At 42.7% G+C, this 24,698-nt stretch overlaps 2 protein-coding genes across 2 annotated transcripts in view; both read left to right on the forward strand.

The window, feature by feature from the left end:
- Positions 1-228: 228 nt before the first annotated feature.
- Positions 229-23,306, forward strand: LOC122551812 (tubulin alpha-1D chain). The gene is made up of 4 exons (XM_043694292.1): positions 229-313; positions 8,813-9,035; positions 16,413-16,561; positions 21,900-23,306. Exons 1-4 carry the CDS (start codon positions 311-313, stop codon positions 22,881-22,883), a joined length of 1,359 nt encoding a protein of 452 aa, XP_043550227.1. The 5' UTR covers positions 229-310; the 3' UTR covers positions 22,884-23,306.
- Positions 296-24,698, forward strand: part of LOC122551814 (tubulin alpha-1D chain-like) — a 38,867-nt gene continuing 14,464 nt past the window's right edge. The window contains exon 1 of the mRNA XM_043694294.1: positions 296-313. Coding sequence (XP_043550229.1) covers positions 311-313 — 3 coding nt within the window. The 5' untranslated portion in view covers positions 296-310. The remainder of the gene's footprint in view (positions 314-24,698) is intronic.

Raw genomic sequence — 24,698 nt, forward strand, 5'->3', positions numbered from 1 at the left:
AGTACTGTGTTTAACCTCTTGTCACCAGGACGTCGCTCCCTTGGTAGCTTGTCTCTGTTGCGTTGGTGACCGAGTCGAGTAATTTGAGCACTCATCTCCTGGAGAAAGCGGATTGCATAAACAATCGGATCTCTCTGCTGGTTGCTACCAACAAACTCCCTCTGCCTTCCCCCCTCCCCACCAACGGGTTTTTTTTATAAAAACTCTTTGTCTCTGTTCGGCTATAAATCCAGGCAAGGAGGCAGCTTTCAGTCTGCTGAAAATCTTCTTCGTCGATTCCTGAAGGTTGTACAAGAGGAGAGCTATAATCATGGTGAGCTTGCTGGTTTTATTTGTGCATTTAAAAATGTACAAGTTGCATTTATACAGAGCCTATAGTTTAGTAAAGAAAGTTGTTAGGTTCTTCATGGGAGCATGACTCAGACAAGAATTTGATATGAGAGGTTAGGACAAGTAAACTAAAACTTGGTCAAAGAGATAGGATTTTAAGAAGCATTTTGAAAGGAGGAAAAAAATCAAGCGAGAGAGAGGGAGAGAGAGAGACAGGTGGATGGGCTCAGGGAGCAAATTTCAGAGCTTAAAATCTGTGAAGTCAAAGTGAAGGAAGTGAGGAAGTCGACAAAACGTCAGAATTGGGTGAAATAGAGAGTTAGAAGAGTTTCCCAGATTTAAGGTCGTGGGTAGTGGGGTAGGCACTGCTGTTGAATAAGGTAGTAGAGGGATTTGGATAGGAATTTTCAACCGTGTGCAGTACCAAGATTGTTGATATCATTGCCCCTATGATAGTGAGGCAATGAACTTGGGGTGATGTGTGTGGTTAATGGTACAGAGCTCGTGTAATGGACCCGACACCACAACATAATCTCTCAAGATTGTGCATTGCCAACATATTGACCTTATCGAAGTTTAGAAAATCTTGAGAGGCATAAATAAGATGAATAGCCAAAGTCTTTTCTCCAGGGTGGTGGAGTCCAGAATTATAGGGTGTAGGTTTAAGGTGATGCAGAAAGGTTTAAAAGGGATCTGAGGGACAATTTTGCTACACAGAGGGTAGTGTCTATATGGAACAAACTGCTGGAGGGAGTGCTAGACGCGGGTACAATTACAACATTTAAAAAGACATTTGCACAAGTACATGGTTAGGAAATGTATAGAGGGATATGGGTCAAATACAGGCAAATAGGACTTGTTCAGTTTAGGAACCATTTTCAAATGCTGATCAGCGCGGACGTGCTGTCTACCTTTATGTCACTGTAACTAAGCCATCCTGGCAGGGAAGTCTGGCAATTGGCTGGCCATTGTGGAAGGCTGGAGTGATCGGAGGATTCTACAGTCCTGCAGAACCGATACTTTCTGCTGATTTTCACCATCACGAGAATCTTTTCTATGTAAGAGATTAGTCTGTGTTGTGGCTAAAGCATATAAGATAGGTGCAGTAGTAGTCTTTTCTGCCATTTAGTAAGATGATGAATTCCTGATGAAGGGCTTTTGCCCGAAACGTCGATTTTCCTGCTCCTCGGATGCTGCCTGACCTGCTGTGCTCTTCCAGCACCACACTAATCTTAACTCACGAATTGTGACCTCAATTCCACTTTCCTGCCTATCCCCCGAGAGCCTTTGGATCCCTTGTCGGGCGTTCTTTGCCTAAGGATTCTCTGGTTGAGGAGTCTTGTTTATCATAGGTCTTGCTGTCTCGGGAGTCTCTGTCTGGGGGAGACTGTCCCTGGGAAACTTTGTAAACCAGGGTTCCTTTATCCCAGTTTCATTTCCTGACCGATTGCAGCTGGCAGTTGGAATGTACGTATACAGTTGGGGTTCTCTGCTGTAAATAGATTGTGCAGATCAGACTACTATGAGCATGAATGCTGGAATAAGAAGCTATCAAGAGGATTCTGAAGGGAACTAGACAGGTTCCTTATTGGGCCCACAATGGGAGTGGGCTGCAAGGCTGGAGGCTTCTGACTACCCTGAAAGTGTTGCAGTGTTACTGTGCAACCAGGCATGTTATAGAGGTGAAAGTGATTGGATGAAAGCAATGTAGAAGCTGAGACAGCAGGATAACTAGAGCTTCAATAAGTGACTTTTTTTCATTGATTTTATAGAGTCATACAGAATTTACAGTGCGCAACCAGATCATCTGACCCAACTGCAATTTACCAGATAATAATCCTCTCTTCTCACATGTCTCATCTCATTCTAACACCATATCTTTCTATTCCTTCTCTCTCATCAAGCTTCCCTAAAATGAATCTCTAAACTAGGATCCGGAGTAGGCCATTCAGCCCTTCAAGTCCGCTCTGCCATTTAGTTTGATTACAGCAGACCCTCTGTCTTCAAGTCATATTCCCACTTTCTCCCTATATTTGCCCTGACGCTTTTAATAGCTAAGAAAATAATCTTTCTTGAATATATTCAGTGACTTGCCTTCCAAGACTTTCTGTGGAAGAGAATTACACAGGTTCACTGCCCTTTGAGTGAAGAAATGTTTCCTTATCTCCATCCTAAATGGTCTGCCCTATATCTACACTACTTGCCTCAATCCTTCTCTGAGGTGATGATATCCACTTTCTCACCATCCTGGAGATAAAGGGCTTTATCCTGAATTTCTAATTTATTTAACGTAGACCAAATAACATTTACTTAATGGGTCACCGAAAAGCAAGAATGAAGGAAATCAGCAGAATTCACTCTTGAATCTTAGCCCTGGTTTTGGTTTTTCCCATAAATAGAGACATTCTCTCTTCATATAGTTTATCAAACAGATTTATAATTTTAAACATCTCTATTAGGTTAACTCCTTTTCTAGAAGTCGGAGGCTGGTACAATTACAGCATTTAAAAGGCATCTGGATGGGTAGATGAATAGGAAGAGTTTGGAGGGATATGGGCTGGGTGCTGTCGGGTGGGACTAAATTAGGTTGGGATATCTGGTTGGCATGGAGAAGTTGGATGGAACGGTCTGTTTCCGTGCTGTACATCTCTTTGACTCTATGACTCTAAATATCTTTGAGAGGACCATCTAAGTATCATTTGCCTGCTTTTTGCCCGCAGTCCACTTCAAGTAAATGGTCAGTCTGGATCTCTCTGTAACAAACCAGAAGTTTTTTTTAGCAACAATGCTCACAGAATCCTGGAATGTTTCAGATTCCAGAAGTGTGCTTTAAATTGGAAGGAGAAGAAGGGGACTGGAAGTCAGAGGAGGCTAATGGAATGTTGGCCTTATTTCATGGGGGTTTGAGTCAAAGAGTAAGAAAAATTTGGTAAAAACAATGACTGCAGATGCTGGAAACCAGATTCTAGATTAGAGTGGTTCTGGAAAAGCACAGCAGTTCAGACAGCATCCAAGGAGCAGGAAAATTGACGTTTCGAAGGGCTTTTGCCCGAAACATCAATTTTCCTGCTCCTTGGATGCTGCCTGAACTGCTGTGCTTTTCCAGCACCACTCTAATCTAGAATCAAAGAGTAAGAAAGCCTAACTGCAACTGTACAAGGTTCTAGGGAGACCACATCGGGAGCACTGTCAGCAGCTTATTTAAGGAAAGATACATTACAGGCAGTTCAGAGAAGGTTCACTAGGATGAGTGCTTAGTACGAGGGAGGGATTGTCTTATGAACAAAGGCAAAACAAGTTGGGACTCCACTCACTGGAGTTTAGAAGAATGAGAAGGTGATCTCCTTGAAACATATTGGATTCTTCAGGATTTGACAGAGTAAATGTTGAGTTGGTATTTCCCCTCATGGGACAGACTGGGACTAGAGGTGTAGTCTCAGAATAAAGGGGTACCAATTTGAGTCTGAAATTAAGACAAATTTCTTCTCTCAGAGGGTTTTGAGTCATAGAGATGTACAGCACGGAAACAGACCCTTCGGTCCAACTCATCCATGCCGACCAGATATCCCAACCCAATCTAGTCCCATTTGCCAGCACCTGGCCCATACCCCTCCAAATTCTTCCTATTCATGTACCCATCCAGATGCCTTTTTAAATGCTGTAATTGTACCAGCCTCCACCACTTCCTCTGGCAGCTCACTCCATACACCCAATACCCTTGCCCCATTTTAAATCTTTCCCCTCTCACCCTAAACCTATGCCCTCTCGTTCTGGACTCCCCCACCAACAGGAAAATACCTTGTCTATTCACCCTATCCATGCCCCTCATGATTTTGTAAATCTCTATAAGGTCACCCCTCAATCTCTGACGCTCCGGGAAAACAGCCCCAGCCTTCTTAGCCTTTCCCTATAACTCAAACCCTCCAACCCTGGCAACATCCTTGTAAATCTTTTCTGAACCCTTTCAAGTTTCACAACATTCTTCCAATAAGAGGGAGACCAGAATTGCATGCAATATTCCAAAAGTGGCCTAACCAATAACCTGTACGGCCTTTGTAACTCCTTGCTACAGGTCTGAGGGGCAAAGTCCTTGAGTATATTTAAGGCTGAGATCGATAAATTCTTGATCAGTTGGGGAATCAAGGGTTACAGGGAAAGGGCAGGAAAGTGGACATGAGGAATGTTGGATCAACCATGATCCTACTGAAGGGGGGAGCAAGCCCAAGGGGCTGAATAGCCTTTTCTTGTTTTTAAAAGTCTTATGGTGCAGGAGTAGGGGAGAAAGGGGTGAGACAAAGAAGGAGACAAATTGGAATGGTCAAGTGAAAAAGAAGTAAGATAGAAAGGAAGATGGAGAGATAGAAAAAGGGGGAGATATAGGATTTCGCATGGGGAGAGAGAGAGGGGAGTGGGTGATGAAGAGGATGCCAGGAGAACTAGGTCAAAATCCTGGAACCCCCACCCATCCACCCAAAAGCATTGTGTCGACACCTATATCAAATGGACTGCAACAGTTCAAGAATGCAGCTTCCCCTACCTTCTCCTGGAGAGTGAGGGAAGGGCAATTAATGCATCCCATGACTGAGTGAAAAAACAAGATGGAAACAGAGAAGGGGAAGCATTTGGAGCTGATACCCTGGCATGGGAACAAAGTTAGTAGTATAAAAAGTAGTTGCTGCTCAATGAATGAGAGTTGAAAGGTAGGATTAAGAAAAAGGGAGGGTCAGAAAATACAGACTGCAATTTACATTCCTCGGATTTCCTGAGAAGTTTGAGCTTCAGATCTTGTGTGCCAGCAAAAAGTTCCATCGGTTGAGTTTTCATTATTTCATTCAGAGTGTTGGCTTGTGATTTTCATCAGAATTCAATTTGTGCCCCCCACAAGGAAATAGTTTTTAAAAAATATTAACTGGATGTGGGATGGGTGAGGCATTGTTCCTTTTACTCCATAAATAGGGGCCTAACCTACACCCGATTATAGGAATCGAGCTGCTCTCACCTCCCTTTCTTTCTCTCCACTTTCGCCATGGCATCTCTCTCTCTCTCTCTCTCTCGGAGTAACTCCCATTCTCTCCTCAGAGAAAATCTAGCAAATCCCTCTCTAGATTTCCATCTGTTCTTCTGAAATTGCCTGCATCACTCTCTGCTCTCTCTCGCTCTCTCTCTTCGCTGTTCTTCTGAAATTGCCTGCATCACTCGCTGCTCTCTCTCGCTCTCTCTCTTCTCCAAATTATCTGTAAATCTCTCCACCTGTTCTATATCTTCGCATTCCTTCCTCTCTCCCTTCTTTCTCACACTTCTCTCTGATTCTGCTCTCAAACCTATTTTCTAAGCAACCGGCTCAGGGATATCATTACACACCTCTGGAGCAAGTGGGACTTGAACCCTAGCCTGCTGTTTCAGTGGGAGGGACACTACCACAGTGCCACAAGAGGGCCCCCTCCAATCCTCTGACTTTCTATCCCATCCTTTTTACATTCCCTCTCTCTCTCCCCAATTCCTCTCTCTCTTTCTCCCACCTCCTCCATCATCTCTTACTTCCATCACACTCTTGTCTGTACCATATTCTCTCCCACCCCCGCTCCTCGGTTACTTCCTTTTCTCACATCTCCTCTGCCCTCTTTCAGCTCTCTCGTTCTCACCTTCAATCTCACCTTCTCATTCTCCTTCCTCACATTCTGTCCCCCTTTCAACTTCTACCCCATCAGTCTCTCGTTCTCCCTCTAGCAAGCTCTCTCTCACACTGTTTCTCTTTCAAATTCCCATCCCAAGGTCTCTCTCCCACTCTGTTTTCTCTCAATCTGTACTCTCACTTCCTCATGTGCTCTATCTGTTTTCCCCATTCTCAGCATTGACAAAGGGTCAGTTAGACTCGAAACGTCAGCTCCTTTCTCTCCTTACAGATGCTGCCAGACTTGCTGAGATTTTACAGCATGTTCTCCTCTGTTTTCTCTCAATCTGTACTCTCACTTCCTCATGTGCTCTATCTGTCTTCCCCATTCTCAGCATTGACAAAGGGTCAGTTAGACTTGAAACGTCAGCTCCTTTCTCTCCTTACAGATGCTGCCAGACTTGCTGAGATTTTACAGCATGTTCTCTTTTTTGGTTTCAGATTCCAGCATCCGCAGTAATTTGCTTTTTTCCCCATTCTCTTTCTGTTCCAGTAGAATTGAAAACAGGATAACTCAGGTGCGGCAGCATTCTGTTGAGTGAAGGAAGTATAAACTCCAATATTAGTTTATTTGACGAACCAACATCAGACATTAGTACAGTTGAATCTAAATTGTGACAGGTTTTAACACTTTTGTCCCCTCATACTGCTAAAGTGGCTTCTTTCCTTCAGTGAAATCTGAAAATCTTATGGGAGCAAATATTAAAGGAAGATTAACACCAGTCACTTAAAGAAGTCTTGGTGTGGGTAACGAAATGATCGGTCAAAGAAGTGGGCTTAAAAGAATTTATAACAGGAGGAAACAGAGGTGTAGGAAACAGAGGTATAACAGGAGGAAACAGGTGGAATTCCGAAATTTGGGCACAGACAGCCAAATGCACAGTGACCAACAAGTCACAGAGATATACAGCACAGCAACAGATCCTTCCGTACAATCGGTCATAAAGTCATAGAGATGTACAGCACTGAAACAGACCCTTCAGTCCAACTCGTCCGTGCCAACCAGATATCCTAAATTAATCCAGTCCCATTTGCCAGCACTTGTCCTACATCCCTCTAAACCCTTCCTATTCATAAACCCATTCAGACGCCTTTAAAATGTTGTAATTGTGCCAACCTCCACCACTTCCTCTGGCAACTCATTCCATACACGCACCACCCTCTGTTTCAAAAGGTTGTCCCTTAGGTCCCTTTTAAATCTTTCCCCTCTCACCCTAAACCTATGTCCCCCACCTCAGGGAAAAGACCTTGCCTATTTACCCTATCCATGCCCCTCACAATTTTATGAACCTCTATAAGGTCACCCCTCAGCCTCCAACATTCCAAGGGAATGAGCCCCAACCTATTCAGCCTCTCCCTACAACTCAAATCCTCCAAACCTGGCAACATCCTTGTAAATTTTTTCTGAGCCCTTTCAAGTTTCACAACATCTTTCCAATAGGAAGGAGACCAGAACTGCACGCAATATTCCAACAGTGGCCGAACTAATGTCCTGTACAGCAGCAACATGGCCTCCCAACTCCTGTACTCAGTACTCTGACCAATAAAGGAAAGCATACCAAATGCCGCCTTCACTATCCTTTCTACCTGTGACTCCACTTTCAAGGAGCTATGAACCTGCACTCCAAGGTCTCTTTGTTCAGCAACACTCCCTAGGATCTTACCATTAAGTGTATAAGTCTAGTCCTGATTTGCTTTCCCAAAATGCAGCACCTCACATTTATCTGAATTAAACTCCACCTGCCACTTCTCAGCCCATTGGCCCATCTGGTCAAGCTTCCGGTGTACTTTGAAGTAACTTTCTTCGCCGTCCACTACTCTTCCAATTTTAGTATCATCTGCAAACTTACTAACCATGCCGCCTATGTTCACATCCAAATTATTTACATAAGTGACAAAAAGCAGTGGACCTAGCACCAATTCTTGTGGCACACCGTTAATCACAAACCTCCATTCTGAAAAGCAACTCTCCACCGCCACCCTCTGTCTTCTACCTTCGAGCCAGTTCTGTATTCAAATGGCTAGTTCTCCCCGTACCTCATGTGATCAAAAAGCTGAACAGAAAATACAGGAATTACTCAGCAGGTCTGGCTGTATCTTCAGCGAGAGAAACACCATTAATATTCCAGCACAATGATCACCCATCATCTTAATTTAGTAACTCAGTTTCTCTCCTTACTGATGTTGATGAATTTTTTCCCACAATGTTTTATTTGTGATTTCCAGTGAGTGACTAGAAGTTTGCTTTTGTTTCACTACTTTTAAACTTGCCGATAATGGAGTGATTATCATGTGACAGAAATTTGCATTTTTAATTCTTTCATGGGATGCTCACATCAATATTTGCTGTCCATACCTACAGTCCTCAAACTGAGTAGCTTGCTAGATTGTTTCAGAGGGCAGTTAAAAGTCAACCACATTGGTGTGGGTCAGGAGTCACATGTAGGTCAGTCTCAGTCAGAATGGCAGATTTCCTTTTCTTTAAGGATGTGAGTGAACTAGATGTGTTTTTGTGAAAATCAACTATAGTTTAATGGACAAGAATACTGAGAGTACCTTTCAGTTCCAAATGTATTCATTGAATTTCAACTCCAGCTGCCGTGGTGGGATTTGAACCCATACCCCTCTGAGAGGACTACATACACACACAAACACACACACCCCTCCTCTATTATTCACATCTTATGTCTGAGAGAAATACAGATAGCAAAAGGGTTGAGTTGAGTAGAAACTTATATTGACAGAGTGAGATGAAGCAATTTTGAAGAATCTACCTCTTTGTAATAATAATTGCTTATTTTTCTCCTACAGCGTGAATGTATCTCCATCCATGTGGGCCAGGCTGGTGTCCAGATAGGCAACGCCTGCTGGGAGCTGTACTGTTTGGAACATGGTATCCAGCCTGATGGGCAGATGCCCAGTGACAAGACCATTGGAGGGGGAGATGACTCCTTCAACACCTTCTTCAGTGAGACTGGTGCAGGAAAACACGTCCCACGTGCTGTCTTTGTTGACCTGGAACCAACCGTTATTGGTATGTCTATGTAATATGATATTATAGCTCCCAAAAAAGTGTTAGAATCTCTCTCTCACACCGACTTTTATTGTCATTTATGTTTTTATTTTGTTATTAAACATTGGAACAGAAGGAGGCAGTTCATCTCCCCTCCACCTCCATGCCTATTCCACTATTCAATTAGATCTTCTGTAATATGTACCTTAAATCTATTTAAACACCTTGTTTTCCAAACCCTTGATCCACCCATCCAACAATGACCTATTAAACTCAGGTCTGTTTTGATTGCTCCCTAGCCTTGACAGCTTTTTGGGAGCTGATCCAGATTTTTATTCTTGTTGAAAGACTACTTGCATCATTTCTGAACAGCCTAGCTCCAAATTTTAAGATTGTGCTCCCTTTCCTAAACTTTCCCCTACCAGAGGAAATTGTTGCTGCCTATCCTATTGAGAAGACAGAAGAAATAATAGCAGGAATAGGCCATTCAGCCCCTTGACTTTCATGGTTGATCCAATATTCCTCACATCCACTTTCCTGCCTTTTCTACATAACCATTGATTCCTCTGCAGAAGAAGAATCTATCTCAACCTGAAATATACAGAAGATTTTTGCCCCCACAGCTCTGTAAAGCAATGAGCTCCAAAGGGTCACAACCCTCTGAGAGAAGAAATTCCTCCTCATCGCAGTCTTAAATTGGCATCCCTTTAATTCTGATATTATGTCTTCTGGTCCTAATGTCTCCCATGAGGGGAATTATCTTCTCAGCATTTACCTGGTCAAACCCCTTAAGAATCCAATACGTTTCAATGACATCACCTGTCATCCTTCTGAACCCCAAGGAGTAGAGTCCCAACCTGTTTAGTGTTTGCTCATGAGACAATCCCTCCATACCCAGGATCATGCTAGAAAACCTTCTCTGAGCTGCCTCCAATGAAATATCTTTTCCTTAAATAGGGGATCAAAACCGCTCACAGTGCTCCTGATGTGGTCTCCCCAGCACCTTGTACACAGTTTGCAGTAAGACTTCCCTACTCTACACTCCAATCCCCTTGAAATAGGGGCCAACATTCCATTAGTCTTCCTGATTACCTGGTGCCCCTGTGTGCTAGCTTTCTGCTTCTGTCTAATCTTAGACTTTATTATCTTAAACACTTCAACTGAGTGGTGAGGATAACACAATTTATGATTAAACACTGCCTTAAGCCCATGATATCAGATCAATTACTTCGAAAGTCATCACGTCCAGCAATTCAAGACTGACTTCTGGTTTGGTTTGCCTGTCCTCTGAGTACCAGACATAACTGTCCTGCTGACTAACAGTGCAGTGTACCACATTCCGTGACATTATTTCAATTAATTACATTATTTCAACGAGGGAAAGTTAATATCCATGTCCAGATCATGGTTGATTTAAATTCAATTCCTACCCTACTTTGATAGTGTCCTTGACCAAAAGCAAAGACCAGAAAGGTCCAAAGGTACAGAGTGACCTAACAGTAATGTGGGTGAAGTCAGAAGTCACATGACACCAGCTCTATGCTACTTTCTCCCCACCCCCACCCTCCTCTCATTTATCTCTCCACCCTTCTGGCACTCTGCCTGTATTCCTGATGAAGGGCTTTTGCCCGAAACGTCGATTTTCCTGCTCCTCGGATGCTGCCTGAACTGCTGTGCTTTTCCAGCACCTCTAATCCAGAATCAGGTTATAGTCCAACAGGTTTATTTGAATCACAAAAGCTCTCAGAGAGAGAGCTTGTGTGATTTCAAATAAACGTGTTGGACTATAATCCAATGTCTTGGTGACTTCTGACTTTGTCTGACACCAGCACCACCACAGGGTCTGCAACAATTCAGTATGGCAGCTCAATACCACTTTCTCAACGGCAATTAGAGATGTGCAATAAATATTGGCCTAAACAGTAGCACTTATATCCCATGAATACAAGGTGCTCAGGAGAGAGGGGAAAGGCCAACAAGAGGGTGTTGGGAGGAGGGAGGTGAGGGGTGGTGGCATTGTTATAGTGAACATGAAGTTCTGGAGGAAGAGGGTCTCCCAGTTGGGTCAAGGACAGTATCAATTGGGCTACAGCTAAGGACTAAAAAGGAGCAATTATCTTGCTTGATGTCATCCATAGGCCATCAACCGGTGGGAACGATGAAGAGAACACTTCTGCCTCACAGCATCAGAGACCCGGATTTGATTCCACACTTGGGCATCTGTCTAATGTTGCGGGGGCGGGGGGGGGGGGGGGGGATGTGGAGGTTACCCGTTTCTCCCCGTGTCTGCATGGGTTTCCTCCGGGTGCTCCGGTTTCCTCCCACAGTCCAAAGATGTGCAGGTTAGGTGAATTGGCTATGCTAAATTGCCCTGAGGTGTCCAGGGATATGGAAGCTGGATGGATTAGCCAAGGGAAATACCAGGTTGAAAGGGTTGGGTTGGGGGCCAGGTCTAGGTGGGATGCTCTTTGAAGGGTTGAGGCGGACTCTTTGGGCTGAAAGGCCTCTTCCATCACTGTAGGGATCCTATGATTCTATGAAACAAAGTTGCAAGGAAATTCCAAGAGAAATGCAAAAGCTATAAAGTAGTTATAATCAGGAATTTTGAACATTAATATGTAGACTGTGATAGTGGTAATGTGAAAGGCAGTGAGGGGTAAGAAAGACAGCACTGCTGGACCTGAATCCTGGGAATGTGGTGGGCCAAATGTCAGTGGGAGAACATTTAGGGGACAGTGATCACTGTGTATTGTAAGGTTTAGGCCACTAAGGAAAAGAATAGCACACAATGCAGAGTAAGAATAATTAACTGGGCAAAAGCTAACTTCAACAGGGGAAGAATGGATTTGGGTTGAATAGGTTGGAAGGAGAAACAGGACCTGAATGATGGACTAACTTCAAAGAAAAGGTTCTGCCTTTACAAAGGAAGACACAAATAATACCATAAAAATCTTGTGAACGCAAAAGCTTGTTGAGGGGTGGGAGCTGAAGGAAACCAGTATTAGCAGGAATGTTGATGGCATTAAAGGCTGATAGATCCCCAGGGCATGATAATCTACATCCCAGAGTACTGAAAGAAGTGCTCTAGAAATCATGGATATATTGGTGGTCATCTTTCAAGATTCTGGAACAGCATCTATAGACTGGACTGGAACCCCACGATTTAAAAAAGCAGGTTGAGAGAAAACAGATGGGCTTTCATCATGACAGAATTCAAGTACAGGTGCAGGAATGCCTTGCTGCAATTATATAGGGCCTTGGTTAGACGACAGCTGGAGTACTCTGTGCAGTTTTGGGGTCCTTATCTGAGGAAGGATTTTCTGGCGATGCAACAAAGGTTTACCAGACCCAATCCCTGGGATGGCAGGGCTGATGCATGAAGAGAGACTATATCACTTTGAACTATTTTGATTGGAATTTAGAAGGAATTGCTTGGGAGGTGGAGGGGAGAAGGAGGGATCTCATATAAACCTATAAAATTCCAAGAGGATTAGACAAGATAAATGCAAGAGGGATGTTAGTGATGACTGGGGAGTCTAGAAACAGGGAGTTACAGATACAGTCTATTAGGACTGACATCAGGTAAAAACTCTTAAAGTATAGTGATCCTGTGTAATTGTGTCACAGAAATCAGTCCAAACTAAAACATTGGATAATTTCAAGAAGGAGTAGTTCTTAGGGTTCAAGGGATTGAAGGCTTTAAGGAGAAGGTGGGAACACAGTGTTGAATTGGATGATCAGCCATGATCATATTGAAGGGCCGAATGGCCTACTCCTGCTCCTATTTTCTATGTTTATATAAAAGACGGTTCAGGCACAGTCAAGTTATATTCCTTTGAAAGGGAAAGGTAGGACAAACAAATCTAAGAGTTCCCTTGGTGGCAAGATGTGGGAATTATGATAAAGCGAAAAAAGTGAGTGCTTATGGCAGAGCTCAGCACAAAATACAATTAAGAACCAGGGTGGGTATAGAATTCTCAGAGGAATAATGAAAAAGCAAATTAGAGAAAGAAAGAGGGCATATGAAAAGGGTTGACAGTTAGTATTAAGGGGAATTCTAAAGATTTTCTCCAGCCACATAAACAGGAAAGGATGGGAAAAAGAGGAGTGTGGCCAATGAAGGACCAAAAGGGGCTTTGTACATGAAAAAGACAGAATGACTGAAGTATTAAATAAATACCTTGCATCTGTCTTTACCAAAGGAGAATATTCTACCCAGGCCAGGATGAATAAAAAGGAAATTCAGTCACTAAAAAGGGTTAAAACTGCTAAGGAGGAGGGAAAAGATTTACAAGGATATTGTCAGGGTTGGAAGGTTTGAGCTACAGGGAGAGGCTGACTAGGCTGGGGCTGTTTTCCCTGGAGCGCTGGAGGCCGAGGGGTGATCTTATAGAGATTTATAAAATAATGAGGGACATGGATAGGATAAATAAACAAAGTCTTTTCCCTGGGGTGAGAGAGTCCAGAACTAGACAGCAAAGGTTTAGGGTGAGAGGGGAAAGATTTAAAAGAGACATAAGGGGCAATGTTTTCTTGCAGAGGGAGGTGTATGCATGGAATGAGCTGCCAGAGGAAGTCATAGAGGCTGTTACAATTACAACATTTAAAAGGCATCAGAATGGGTTTATGAATAGTAAAGGTTTAGAGAGATATGGGCCAAGAGCTGGCAAATGGGACTAGATTAATTCAGGATATCTGGTCGGCATAGACAAGTTGGACTGAAGGGTTCTGTTTCCAAGCTGTACATCTCTATGAGTCTATTGGATAGGCTGTCTGTACTAGCAATGTGCTGGGTGAGATGCATCCTGGGACACTGAGGGAAGTGAGAAAGAAAATTACAGAGACACTGGCAAGAACTTTTCCTGAGTTTCTTAGACTCAGGTCATATCAGAGGACTGGAGAATTGCAAATATTATCCCCTTGGTCAATAAAGGATATAAGGATAAGCCAGCAACTACAGATGAGTCAGTTTCACTTTGGTGATTGAGGGACTGTGGTCAAATGCAGGTTATTCGAAACAGAACCAGCATTGATTTCTCAAGACAACCATGTTTAACTAACTCACTGGAGTCTTCCAATCAGGGTGGGTGTTGAAGGCCATGCTCTTGATTTAGATTTAGATTACTTACAGTGTGGAAACAGGCCCTTCGGCCCAACAAGTCCACATCGCCCCGCCGAAGCGCAACCCACCCATGCCCCTACATTTACCCCTTACCTAACACTACGGGCAATTTAGCATGGCCAATTCACCTGACCTGCACATCTTTGGACTGTGGGAGGAAACCGGAGCACCCGGAGGAAACCCACGCAGACACGGGGAGAACGTGCAAACTCCACACAGTCAGTTGCCTGAGGCGGGAATTGAACCCGGGTCTCTGGCGCTGTGAGGCAGCAGTGCTAACCACTGTGCCACCGTGCCGCCCACATTTAGCGCACATAGAATTTCAAAAGGCATTTTGAAATAATGCAGAATTGCCTGGAATTCTCTCCCTAAAGGAATTGTATGTCTACCCCCAGCATCTGGACTGCAGAGGTCCAAGAAGGTAGCTCACCACCATCTTCTTAACGGCAACTCAGAATGGGAAATAAATGCTGGGCCAGCCAGCGATACCCATATCCCATGAGTGAATAAATAAATACAAGTCACAAAATAGACTTGTGATCAAAGTTAGAACTCAGAATAAAATGGACCATAGCAACATAGATACAAATAAAAGCAAAGTACTGCAGATGCTAGAGTTCTGAAATTAAAATAGCAAGTGTTGGAGAAACTCAGAAAATCTGGTAGCTTCTGGGGAGATAGAAAACAGTTAACATTGAGTTAAATATGATTCTTCTTCAGAAACAAAATTGGCTTAGTGACTGGAAATGGAACGTAATGGTTAATGAACATTTTTACAGCTGGTTCCCCAAGGATCAGTGTTAGGGCCTTTGCTTTTCCTGATATACATTTCATGATCTGTCCTTAAGTGTGTAAAACATACTGTCAAAATTTGCAGATACAAAATGTGGAAGCATCATGAGGAAGGTAGTGTAGGACCTTCACAATGACATAGATAAGTTGGTAAAATAGGCCAACAGATGGCAGATGAAGTTCAATGCAGAGATGTTTTGGCAGAAAGAACATGAACTGGTGACATAAAATATAGAATATAATGTTAAAGGGATGCAGGTGCAAAGGAACCTGGGTGCATATGTCAACAAATGTGGTAGAATCATAGAATTCCTAGAGTGTGGAAACAGGCCCTTCGGCCCAACAGGTGCACAGCAACCCTCTGAAGAATATCCCACCCAAACCCATTTCCCTACCCTATTAATGTACATTTACCCTGACTAATGCACCTAACCTACACATCCCTGAACACTGCAGGCAATTTAGCTTGGCCAATTCACCTAACCTGCACATCTTTGGATTGTGTGAGAAAATAAGAGCACCCGGAGGAAACCCAGACACAGGGAGAATGTGCAAACTCAACACCATACAGTCGCCCGAGGCTGGAACTGAACCGGGTCTTTGGCTCTGTGAGGCAGCAGTGCTAACCACTGAGCCACCGTACCGCCAGGACATGCAATAAATATCCTGGGCTTTATTTGCGCAGTCTTTAAATACAAAGGCAAGGACGTTATGTTGCTTTTATTTATATAACACCAGTTTGGCCTCAGCTGGAGTATTGTATCCATTTCTGGGCCACACAATTTAGGAAGCATGTAAGGGCGTTGGAGAAAGTGCAGATGTTTATAAGAACGGATCCAGGAAAAAGGAATTTTTTTTTTCTGAGGATTAATTGGAGAAGCTGAGAATTTTTACCTTTGAGGAGAGAAGGTTCAGAGGTGATCTTAATGAAGTATTCAAAATAGAATACTTAGAGAGAATATGTTCCCAATCATGAAAGGATCAAAAACAAGAGTGCACAAATTTAAAGTAATTAAAAATAGCAAAATTAACATGAGAAAAAAATTTTCAAGCAGCAAGTATTTAGGGTCTGCCATGCACTGCTTGAGAGTATGGGGGAAGTAATTTCAATCGAGACAATAAAAAGGGAATCAAATGGCTTTTTAAAAAATAATAATGTACAGGGTTATTGGATGAATTGGCCTCCTGTGCTGTAACAATTCTGTGATAAACAAAATACTGTGGATGTTGAAAATCATAAATAAAACCAGAAAATGCTGGAAATTGTGTTCCAATTTGTTAGGTCTTTGAAAATCACAGATCTGTTCCCTCAGTCTTTCTCTCTGCTGTGATGTCAAATCTGAGTGTTTCCAGTATTCTCTGTTTTTATTTCCTCTACTACACGCCTAGCCCTTTAATTTCTCATTTAAAAACAAGGAGGCCCACACGCTGAGCTGCATGCTTGTGTATAAGTGAACATATTTTGAAATGATTCTGCATTATAGATGAGGTCCGTACTGGTACTTATCGTCAGCTGTTCCACCCTGAGCAACTCATCACCGGGAAGGAAGATGCTGCCAACAACTACGCTCGTGGGCACTACACCATTGGCAAGGAGCTGATCGATCTGGTTTTGGACAGACTTCGCAAGTTGGTAAGTATTGCACCAAGAGCTATCAGAAAGAACTTGCATTTTGAGAGTGCCTTTCAAAAGCATTTTACATCTATTGAAGTACTTATTGTGCTGTAGGCATTATAATGTAGGGAAATACAGGATTTGTAAAATGCAGTTACTAATAACAGCAGGAAAACTGAAGGCAAATCATCCACTGGTGTTTTAGCACACCAAATCTGCCTCCAGGTAGTGACTTTGGGATCTTTGATGTGCATTAAAGAGGGGACACATAGCCCTCAGTTAAACAGCTCATTTGAAAGGCAGCATATCAGAGTTGAAATGTTGGGCCACGGGGCGGTTTGGTTGATTGGTGCGGGTGTCTCGGAGCTGCTAGCAGAGCGCTTTAGGGAACATCTCCGTGGCCCAACATTTCAACTCCCCCTCCCACTCTGCCGAGGATATGGAGGTCCTGGGCCTCCTTCACCGCCGCTCCCTCACCACCAGACGCCTGGAGGAAGAACGCCTCATCTTCCGCCTCGGAACACTTCAACCCCAGGGCATCAATGTGGATTTCAACAGTTTCCTCATTTCCCCTTCCCCCACCTCATCCTAATTCCAAACTTCCAGCTCAGCACTGTCCAGCCAGTCAGTCAGCATCCGAGGAGCAGGAGAATCAACGTTTCGGGCATAAGCCGTTCATCAGGAATGAGGCTGTGATGAACTGTCCGAATCGTGCCTTGTGAATCAGGTAGAACCACCGGGTCCGAGCTCTGCAGCTTCTGTGGATTTATTGTTTCAATTCCATGTCACTAAAGATTCAAAAAGAGGCATATTTGGTGCCTTATTTTTGGTTTACTGGCAAGAGCATCTTTAGTAGGCGCACAAATTGATGCTGTTGTGCACTTGCGCTGCTGATGTAATGGAATCACATGGGCTTAGAGGCTCTATGTGTTCTAAAATAATTGGCACTTGTATAGACCATAAGACACAGGAGGAATAGACCATTCAGCCCATCATGTCTGCTCCAAAATTCAATGAGCTCATAACTAATCTGATGAACCTTTAATTCACTTTGCTACCTTTTCTGCATAAACCTTGATTCCTATATAGAGGAACCTCGATTATCCAGCATTCAGATTATCCAAACAAGATCGATATGTGGCTAACTATGTTATCCAACATCGATTATCTGGCATTCAATTAACTGAACAAAATACACTTCAAATAATCAGTTTCCTCCGTACTGATTAAAAAGGGCTGACTATATCTCCAGCCCTCTGTAGTAAAGAATTCCACAGATTCACTACTCCCTTATCTCAGTCTCAGCTGGGTCATCCCTTACTATGCAGATTATGCCCTTTGATCTCAGACTCTCCCACAACAGAAAAAAACCTCTGCACGTCTACTCTTTCATACCCCCTAAAAATCATGTAAGTATCAATTAGGTCACTTCTTTCTTTCCTAAAGTCCAATGAGTAGAGGCACAACCTACTCAATCTCTCCTCGTAAAACAATTCTTCCATACCCAGTTTCAACTTAGTGAAATAAAAACAGAACCAGCTGGAGAAACTCAGTAAGGCTGCCAGCATCTGTGGAGAGAAAGCAGAGTCAAAATCCCCTATTACCTGCTGAATTTATATGTTTTTTTGTGATTTATGCATGAATTATGCTAATTCTGTAGCTTTTTGCTGTCTTTTTCCATTTAAATAATATTCAGCTTCTCTAGTCCTCCTGCCAAAATGTACAACTTCATATTTCCCCACTTTATATTCCCACTTGCTTAACCTGTCCAAATCCCACATCCTATAAATTCATTCTCACCACTCGCATTCCTGTCTATTTTTGTTTTCTCCATAAACTTGGCGATAGTACATTCACTTTCCTCATATATATTAATTAATGTTGCCCCAGCACTCCTCCCTGTGACAGTTCACCAGTTACAGGTTACCCTGCTTTTTCCAACTCTGACTTCTATTAATTAGCCAATGTTCTACCTATGATAAAATACGACGCCCAACACCACGAGATGGTATCTTTGTGAGGCACCTCATCAAAATGCCATCTAGAAATCCAAATCATATTACATCTACTGCTTCCTGATTATCCATCCAGCTTGTTATCTCTTCAAAAATATCTAATAAATTTCAGGCATGATTTTCCCTTCATTCTGACTTTGCTTGATCAGATTATGTGTTCCTAAATGCTCTGTTTTAAATTCTTTCTCACAGACTTTAAGCTTTATCCCCAATGCCCAGTGTTAAGCTAATTGACCGAGAGCTGCCTGTGTGTTATTTCCTTCTTTTTCGAATAAGAGTGTTACATTGACAGTTTTCCAATTCTCCAGTACTTTTCCAGATTCATGGAAGTTCATAAGATATAGGAGCAGAATTAGGCCAATCGACCCATGGAGTCTGCTCCATCATTTCAAAATGGCTGATATGCTCGGCACCCCCATTTTCCCGCCTTCTCCTCACAACCCTTCAACCCATTACCAATTAAAAATCTGTCTAACTCCTCCTTACATTTACTCATGGCCCAGCATCCACCGGACTTTGGGGTAGAGAATTCCACAGATTCACAACCCTTTGGGTGAAGTAGCTTCTCCTCAACTTTGTTTTAAATTTGTTATTCCTTATCCTAAGACTATGACCTCTCACCCTAGAATGTCCCACAAGAGGAAGCATCCACTCCACGTCTATTTTATCCACACATTTTATCATCTTGAATACCTCAATTTGATCTCCCATCATTCCTCTAAATTCCAGAGAGTATAGAACTAAACTCTTCATATGACAAACCCCTTTATCTCTGGGATCAATCTAGTGAACTTCCTCTGAACTATCTCCAATGCCACTACATCTTTCCTTAAATAAGGGAACCAAAACTATGCACAATATAGATCAGTCTTACCAATGCCTTGTAAAGTTGCAACAATACTTCCTTACCTTTATATTCTATTCCTTTAGCTATAAAAGCCAACATTCCAGTCGCTTTCTTTATTATCTGCTGTACCTGCATGCTAGCTTTCTGTGACTCATGAATAGATCTCTCTGCACCACAGCACCTGAAGTCTCTCCCCATTAAGATAATAGGTCACCTTCCCACTTTATCGACCCAAATGCATGACCTCGCACTTATCCACGTTAAACTCCATCTGCCACGTTTTGGCCCACTCTCCTAACCTATCTATATCCATTTGTAAGGTTCTTATTTCCTCATTGCAATTTACTGACCTGCCTATTTTTGTACCAACAGCAAATTTGGCTCAAGAGCCTTCTATCCCTGTATCTAAGTCATTAATGTAGATTATAAATAGCTGGGTCCAAGGACCGAACCCTGTGGCACCCCACTAGTTACATCTTGTCTTCCAGAAAAAAAACATTTATTCCAACTCTCTGTCCCCTGTCCATCAGCCAGTCATCTATCCCGGCTAATAAGTTACCCCTAATCCCATATGATCCAACCTTGTGAATTAACCTTTTGTGCGGCACATTGTCAAACGCCTTCCAGAAGTCCAAATAATTTACATCTACAGCATCCCCATTATCCACTTTGCTTGTTACAGCTTTGAAGAACTCTAGCAAATTAGTCAAAAGTGATTTATCCTTCACAAAACCCTGCTGACTCAGATAGCATTTTGACTTTCCAAATGTCCTGCTATTGCTTCCTTGATAACTGATTCGAATACTTTCCAAATAACAGATGTTTAACTAACTGCTCTGTAATTTCACACATATTGGCTCCCTCCCTTCTTGAATAAGGGAGTTACATCAGCATTTTTCCAATCCACTGGAACCTTTCCTATGTCCAGGGAATTTTGGAATATTGTAACCAATGAATCCATTATCTCTGCCGTCACTTCCTTTAATACCCTAGGATGTAGGCCATCAGGCCCAGGGGACTAGTCTGCCCTCAGTCCAAATAGTTTGCTGAGTACTATTTCTCTATTGATGTTGTTTGTTTGAAGTTCTACCCTTTCTTTCACCTCTGACTTGTCCATTCCAATAGGAATGTTACTATTATCATCCTCCGTGAAAACTGAGGCAAAATATTGATTTAGCACCTCTGCCAATGTTCCCCACTATTAACTCACTCGTTTCATCTCCCAAGGGACCAACATTCCCCTTGGTAACTGTACCAATTCATCCGTTATCATTGTAGCTACTTCTTGTAATATCTTATGATGCATCCCATCAGGTCCAGGCGACTTATTGGTCTTACGCCCCATCAGTTTAGTCTATAGTGCTTTAATCATTGTGGCAATTATCAGGCAAAACAATACCAGGTCACACAAGGGGATATTAGGGCAGGTGACCCAAACCCTCACTCTATAATAGGAACATTTTAAAGGAGGGGCAGAGGGATTTGGAGTTGGTGACATGGTAGCTGATTGCACAGCTTCAAATGGTACTCAGAGAAAGTGACCTCATGCATTCATTCAGGGAAGCAGTGAATGATGCCAGGTATCCTGAGAACTTGCATATAATCCCTGAGAACAGGAAAAGATCCTCTGGTTCATTCAGTCCTATACAATTATGGTACCTTGTTGCATCACAATATATTCACTTTCTAAACAGCCCCCAAATCTCTCCTGGGAAATACAAAACTCTCGCTAAAATCCTCGGCTCATTTGGGACAAAAAAAATCTATGGAATTACTCTCAAAATCCCTTCCTTCAGTTCACCAAACAAGGCCAGAAGATTACTCTGACATAGTTTAGTATTCCTCGATATCAACCTCTTGTATGAAATGATCTTCACTCCAATCTGGATCACGTCCAACTGTTACTTGAATAAGTTCAGCGATTGGTGTTCACCTATCAACATGGCTCCTTATTGATAGATACACTACCCTCTGAGTAAAGAAACACTCTCCCTATCTCTAACAACTAACCTTAATCTGTTCAGATACGACTACAAATTGTGCTTCCCTAATTCTTTCACACCCGAGACACTTAGAAACACAGAGGGAGGCTCTTAAGCTCAAACAGCAAATGAGCTCAGTTTCTACAACTTCACTTTTTGCTCTTAATCATCAATGCTTATCCTTGAATTTTATAAAATGAGCTTCCAGTACTTTTTCAGGTGAGATATTCCAATTCCCAATAATGGCGAGTGAAAAACATTCTCCTCAATTTGCCTCTAGGTATTTTGCAAATTTAAGTCAATGACCTCCATACATAATCTGTGACAAAACCCAATCAGATCACCCCAAGTCAAATAATTCCTTTAGTCTAATTTTATAACTGATGGACTTTAAACTTTGAATGTGGCAAGTGGCCCTCCAGTGCACCTGTTGGTGAATTCCCCTGAGGAGCAGCTTCCTGCTTTGTTCTGCTGCATTATTGCTGATTAAACACCAATGCTCTATTCCACAGGCTGACCAATGCACGGGTCTCCAGGGTTTCCTCATTTTCCACAGCTTCGGTGGAGGCACTGGCTCTGGGTTCACATCCCTGCTGATGGAACGTCTCTCTGTTGACTATGGCAAGAAATCCAAACTGGAGTTTTCCATCTACCCAGCTCCTCAGATTTCCACAGCTGTGGTGGAACCTTACAACTCTATCCTGACGACACACACCACTCTCGAACACTCAGACTGCGCCTTCATGGTGGACAATGAAGCTATCTATGATATCTGCCGCAGAAACCTGGACATTGAACGCCCAACCTACACCAATTTGAACCGACTGATTGGTCAGATTGTGTCCTCCATCACAGCCTCCCTTCGCTTTGATGGGGCTTTGAATGTTGACCTGACAGAGTTTCAGACCAATTTAGTTCCCTATCCACGTATCCATTTCCCTCTGGCTACTTATGCCCCTGTCATCTCGGCTGAGAAAGCTTACCATGAGCAGCTCTCTGTGGCTGAGATCACCAATGCCTGCTTTGAGCCAGCAAACCAGATGGTCAAGTGTGACCCTCGCCACGGCAAGTACATGGCTTGCTGCCTGCTCTACCGTGGTGATGTAGTGCCAAAAGATGTCAATGCTGCTATTGCCACCATTAAGACCAAACGCACCATCCAGTTTGTGGACTGGTGCCCAACTGGCTTCAAGGTTGGCATTAACTACCAGCCCCCTACAGTGGTGCCTGGTGGGGACTTGGCCAAAGTGCAGCGAGCTGTGTGTATGCTGAGCAACACCACGGCCATTGCTGAAGCCTGGGCTCGACTGGACCACAAGTTTGATCTGATGTACGCCAAGCGCGCCTTTGTGCATTGGTACGTGGGTGAGGGGATGGAGGAAGGGGAGTTCTCGGAGGCCCGTGAAGACATGGCTGCCTTGGAGAAAGATTATGAAGAAGTTGGAACTGACAGCATTGAGGGTGAAGGAGAGGCAGAAGAAGGTGAGGAGTATTAAATGCTCAAAAGTAGTCCTAGCACTGATAATATTAGGGTTCAATGAGCTGATGTGATTCAAGTTGAAAACTCTGATCTCAAGCATTCTTGGCAGGCAAATGGGCACAAAATCGAGAAACAACATAGAGACACAAAAGTAGACTGCAGGCCCATTGCTGGCTGGAAAGAAAGATTAGCATATCTGTCAGAGGATCCTGCCCCTTAACTTCTCTGTACTGTTCACTTTATATTTCAAATCTTTGCAGATTCTTCCCTTTCCTTTAATAATGCATAATTCAGTTCATTGGTTGCACAACAAGTTGGTACCAACTAGCTTAAAATCAAGAAAAAGCAAGCATTGACCATTCCTTAGTTATCAGGATTGAAGTGATGGAATACATGAGATGTATGCAGCAGTAACAAATAAAATGTCATCTATATTAAACAGTTGTGTATGATTTTCTGTTGACATGGAAGCAGGAAGAGGCCAACCAGCCCCATTGGCTTCTCCTGCCTTTCAATCAAATTATGGCCACTCCACATCTTAATTCTATTTATACATCTTGGTGCAAGTACCCACCACAGCCCTAACAACAAAAATCAATTAGTTTCACTGACCGTAAGTCTCAACAGCATTTTGGAGATAGTGTTGCAGATTTCAACTCCACTTTGCGTGCTTCCTGAACGGCCTAGCTTTAATTTTAAAGGTTAATCTCCTTGTTCTGGCCTTCACCCAACAGAAGAAATAGTTCCTCTCCACCATTTAATCATCTTAAGAATTTCAATTAGGTCATGCATTAATCTCCTATATGCAAGGGAATTCAAAACCAGTCTGTCAAATCTGTCCTCATAATTTAACGCTTTTATCACAGTATCACTCTGAACCATCTGTACAACATTCCAATTTCAATAGACCCTTCCAAGATTACACAGTTGCATGCAGTGCTCCGGATGTGGTTCAATCAGTTTTAATCTGACTTCCACCTCTATGTAATCAAGCCACCCCAGATAAAAGTCAAAGTTTCCTTACCGTTTTTAGTGAACTAATAGATATTTACAACATTGAAGGAGGCCATTCAGCCCATTGTTCCTGTGCCAATCAAAGATCTGATTACATTTTCCGATTTATAGAACTAAAAACGATGGCAACACAAGTCAATATCTAAATACTGTTTAAATTTTAGGAGTTTCTGATTCAACCATCCTTTCAAGCAGTCAGTTTTAGGCTCCCACAAGCCTCTAGGAGAAAACCTTTCTCCTGAATTCTCCTCTTAGTCTAAATCTATGCCCCCTGCTTATTGACCTCTTTACTAATGGACAAAGTGTCTTTGTATCCACTCTATCTATGCCCCTCATGATCTGATATTCCTCTAACAGGTCCTCTTTTAATCTTTGCTGCTATAAGAAAAATGACCCTTGCCGATCTAATGTTTCTTCATAGCTCAGACCCTCATCGCCCAGGCAGCATCCTGGTATATCTCTGCATCCTTTCCAGTGAAATCACATTCTTACCATAATGTGGTGACCAGACAATATTTAGTACTCCAGTTGTGGCTTAACCAGTGTTTTGTATAGTTGTAGCATAAACCTCATTGCTCATGTATTCTAAGCCTTGGTTAGTAAAGGCAAATATCGCACATGCCTTCTTAACCACCTTATCAAGTTGCATTGCAACCTTCAGGAGAATCTCTGGATATGCAAAACGAGGTCCTTCTGATCTTCAGTACTTTCCAGGATTGTACCATTCATTGTCTAATCCCTTGCCTTGTTAGACTTCCCCAAATGCATTACTTCACTCTTTTCCAAGTTGAATTCCATTTTTTAAATATTCATTCAC

The sequence above is a fragment of the Chiloscyllium plagiosum genome, chromosome 7, assembly GCF_004010195.1.
Source record: "Chiloscyllium plagiosum isolate BGI_BamShark_2017 chromosome 7, ASM401019v2, whole genome shotgun sequence".
NCBI lineage: Eukaryota > Metazoa > Chordata > Chondrichthyes > Orectolobiformes > Hemiscylliidae > Chiloscyllium > Chiloscyllium plagiosum.

Coding starts and splice junctions, on each gene's coding strand:
- LOC122551812 (XM_043694292.1), top strand. Junction 9,036..16,412: donor CCTGGAACCAACCGTTATTG/GTATGTCTATGT, acceptor TCTGCATTATAG/ATGAGGTCCGTACTGGTACT. Junction 16,562..21,899: donor TGGACAGACTTCGCAAGTTG/GTAAGTATTGCA, acceptor TCTATTCCACAG/GCTGACCAATGCACGGGTCT.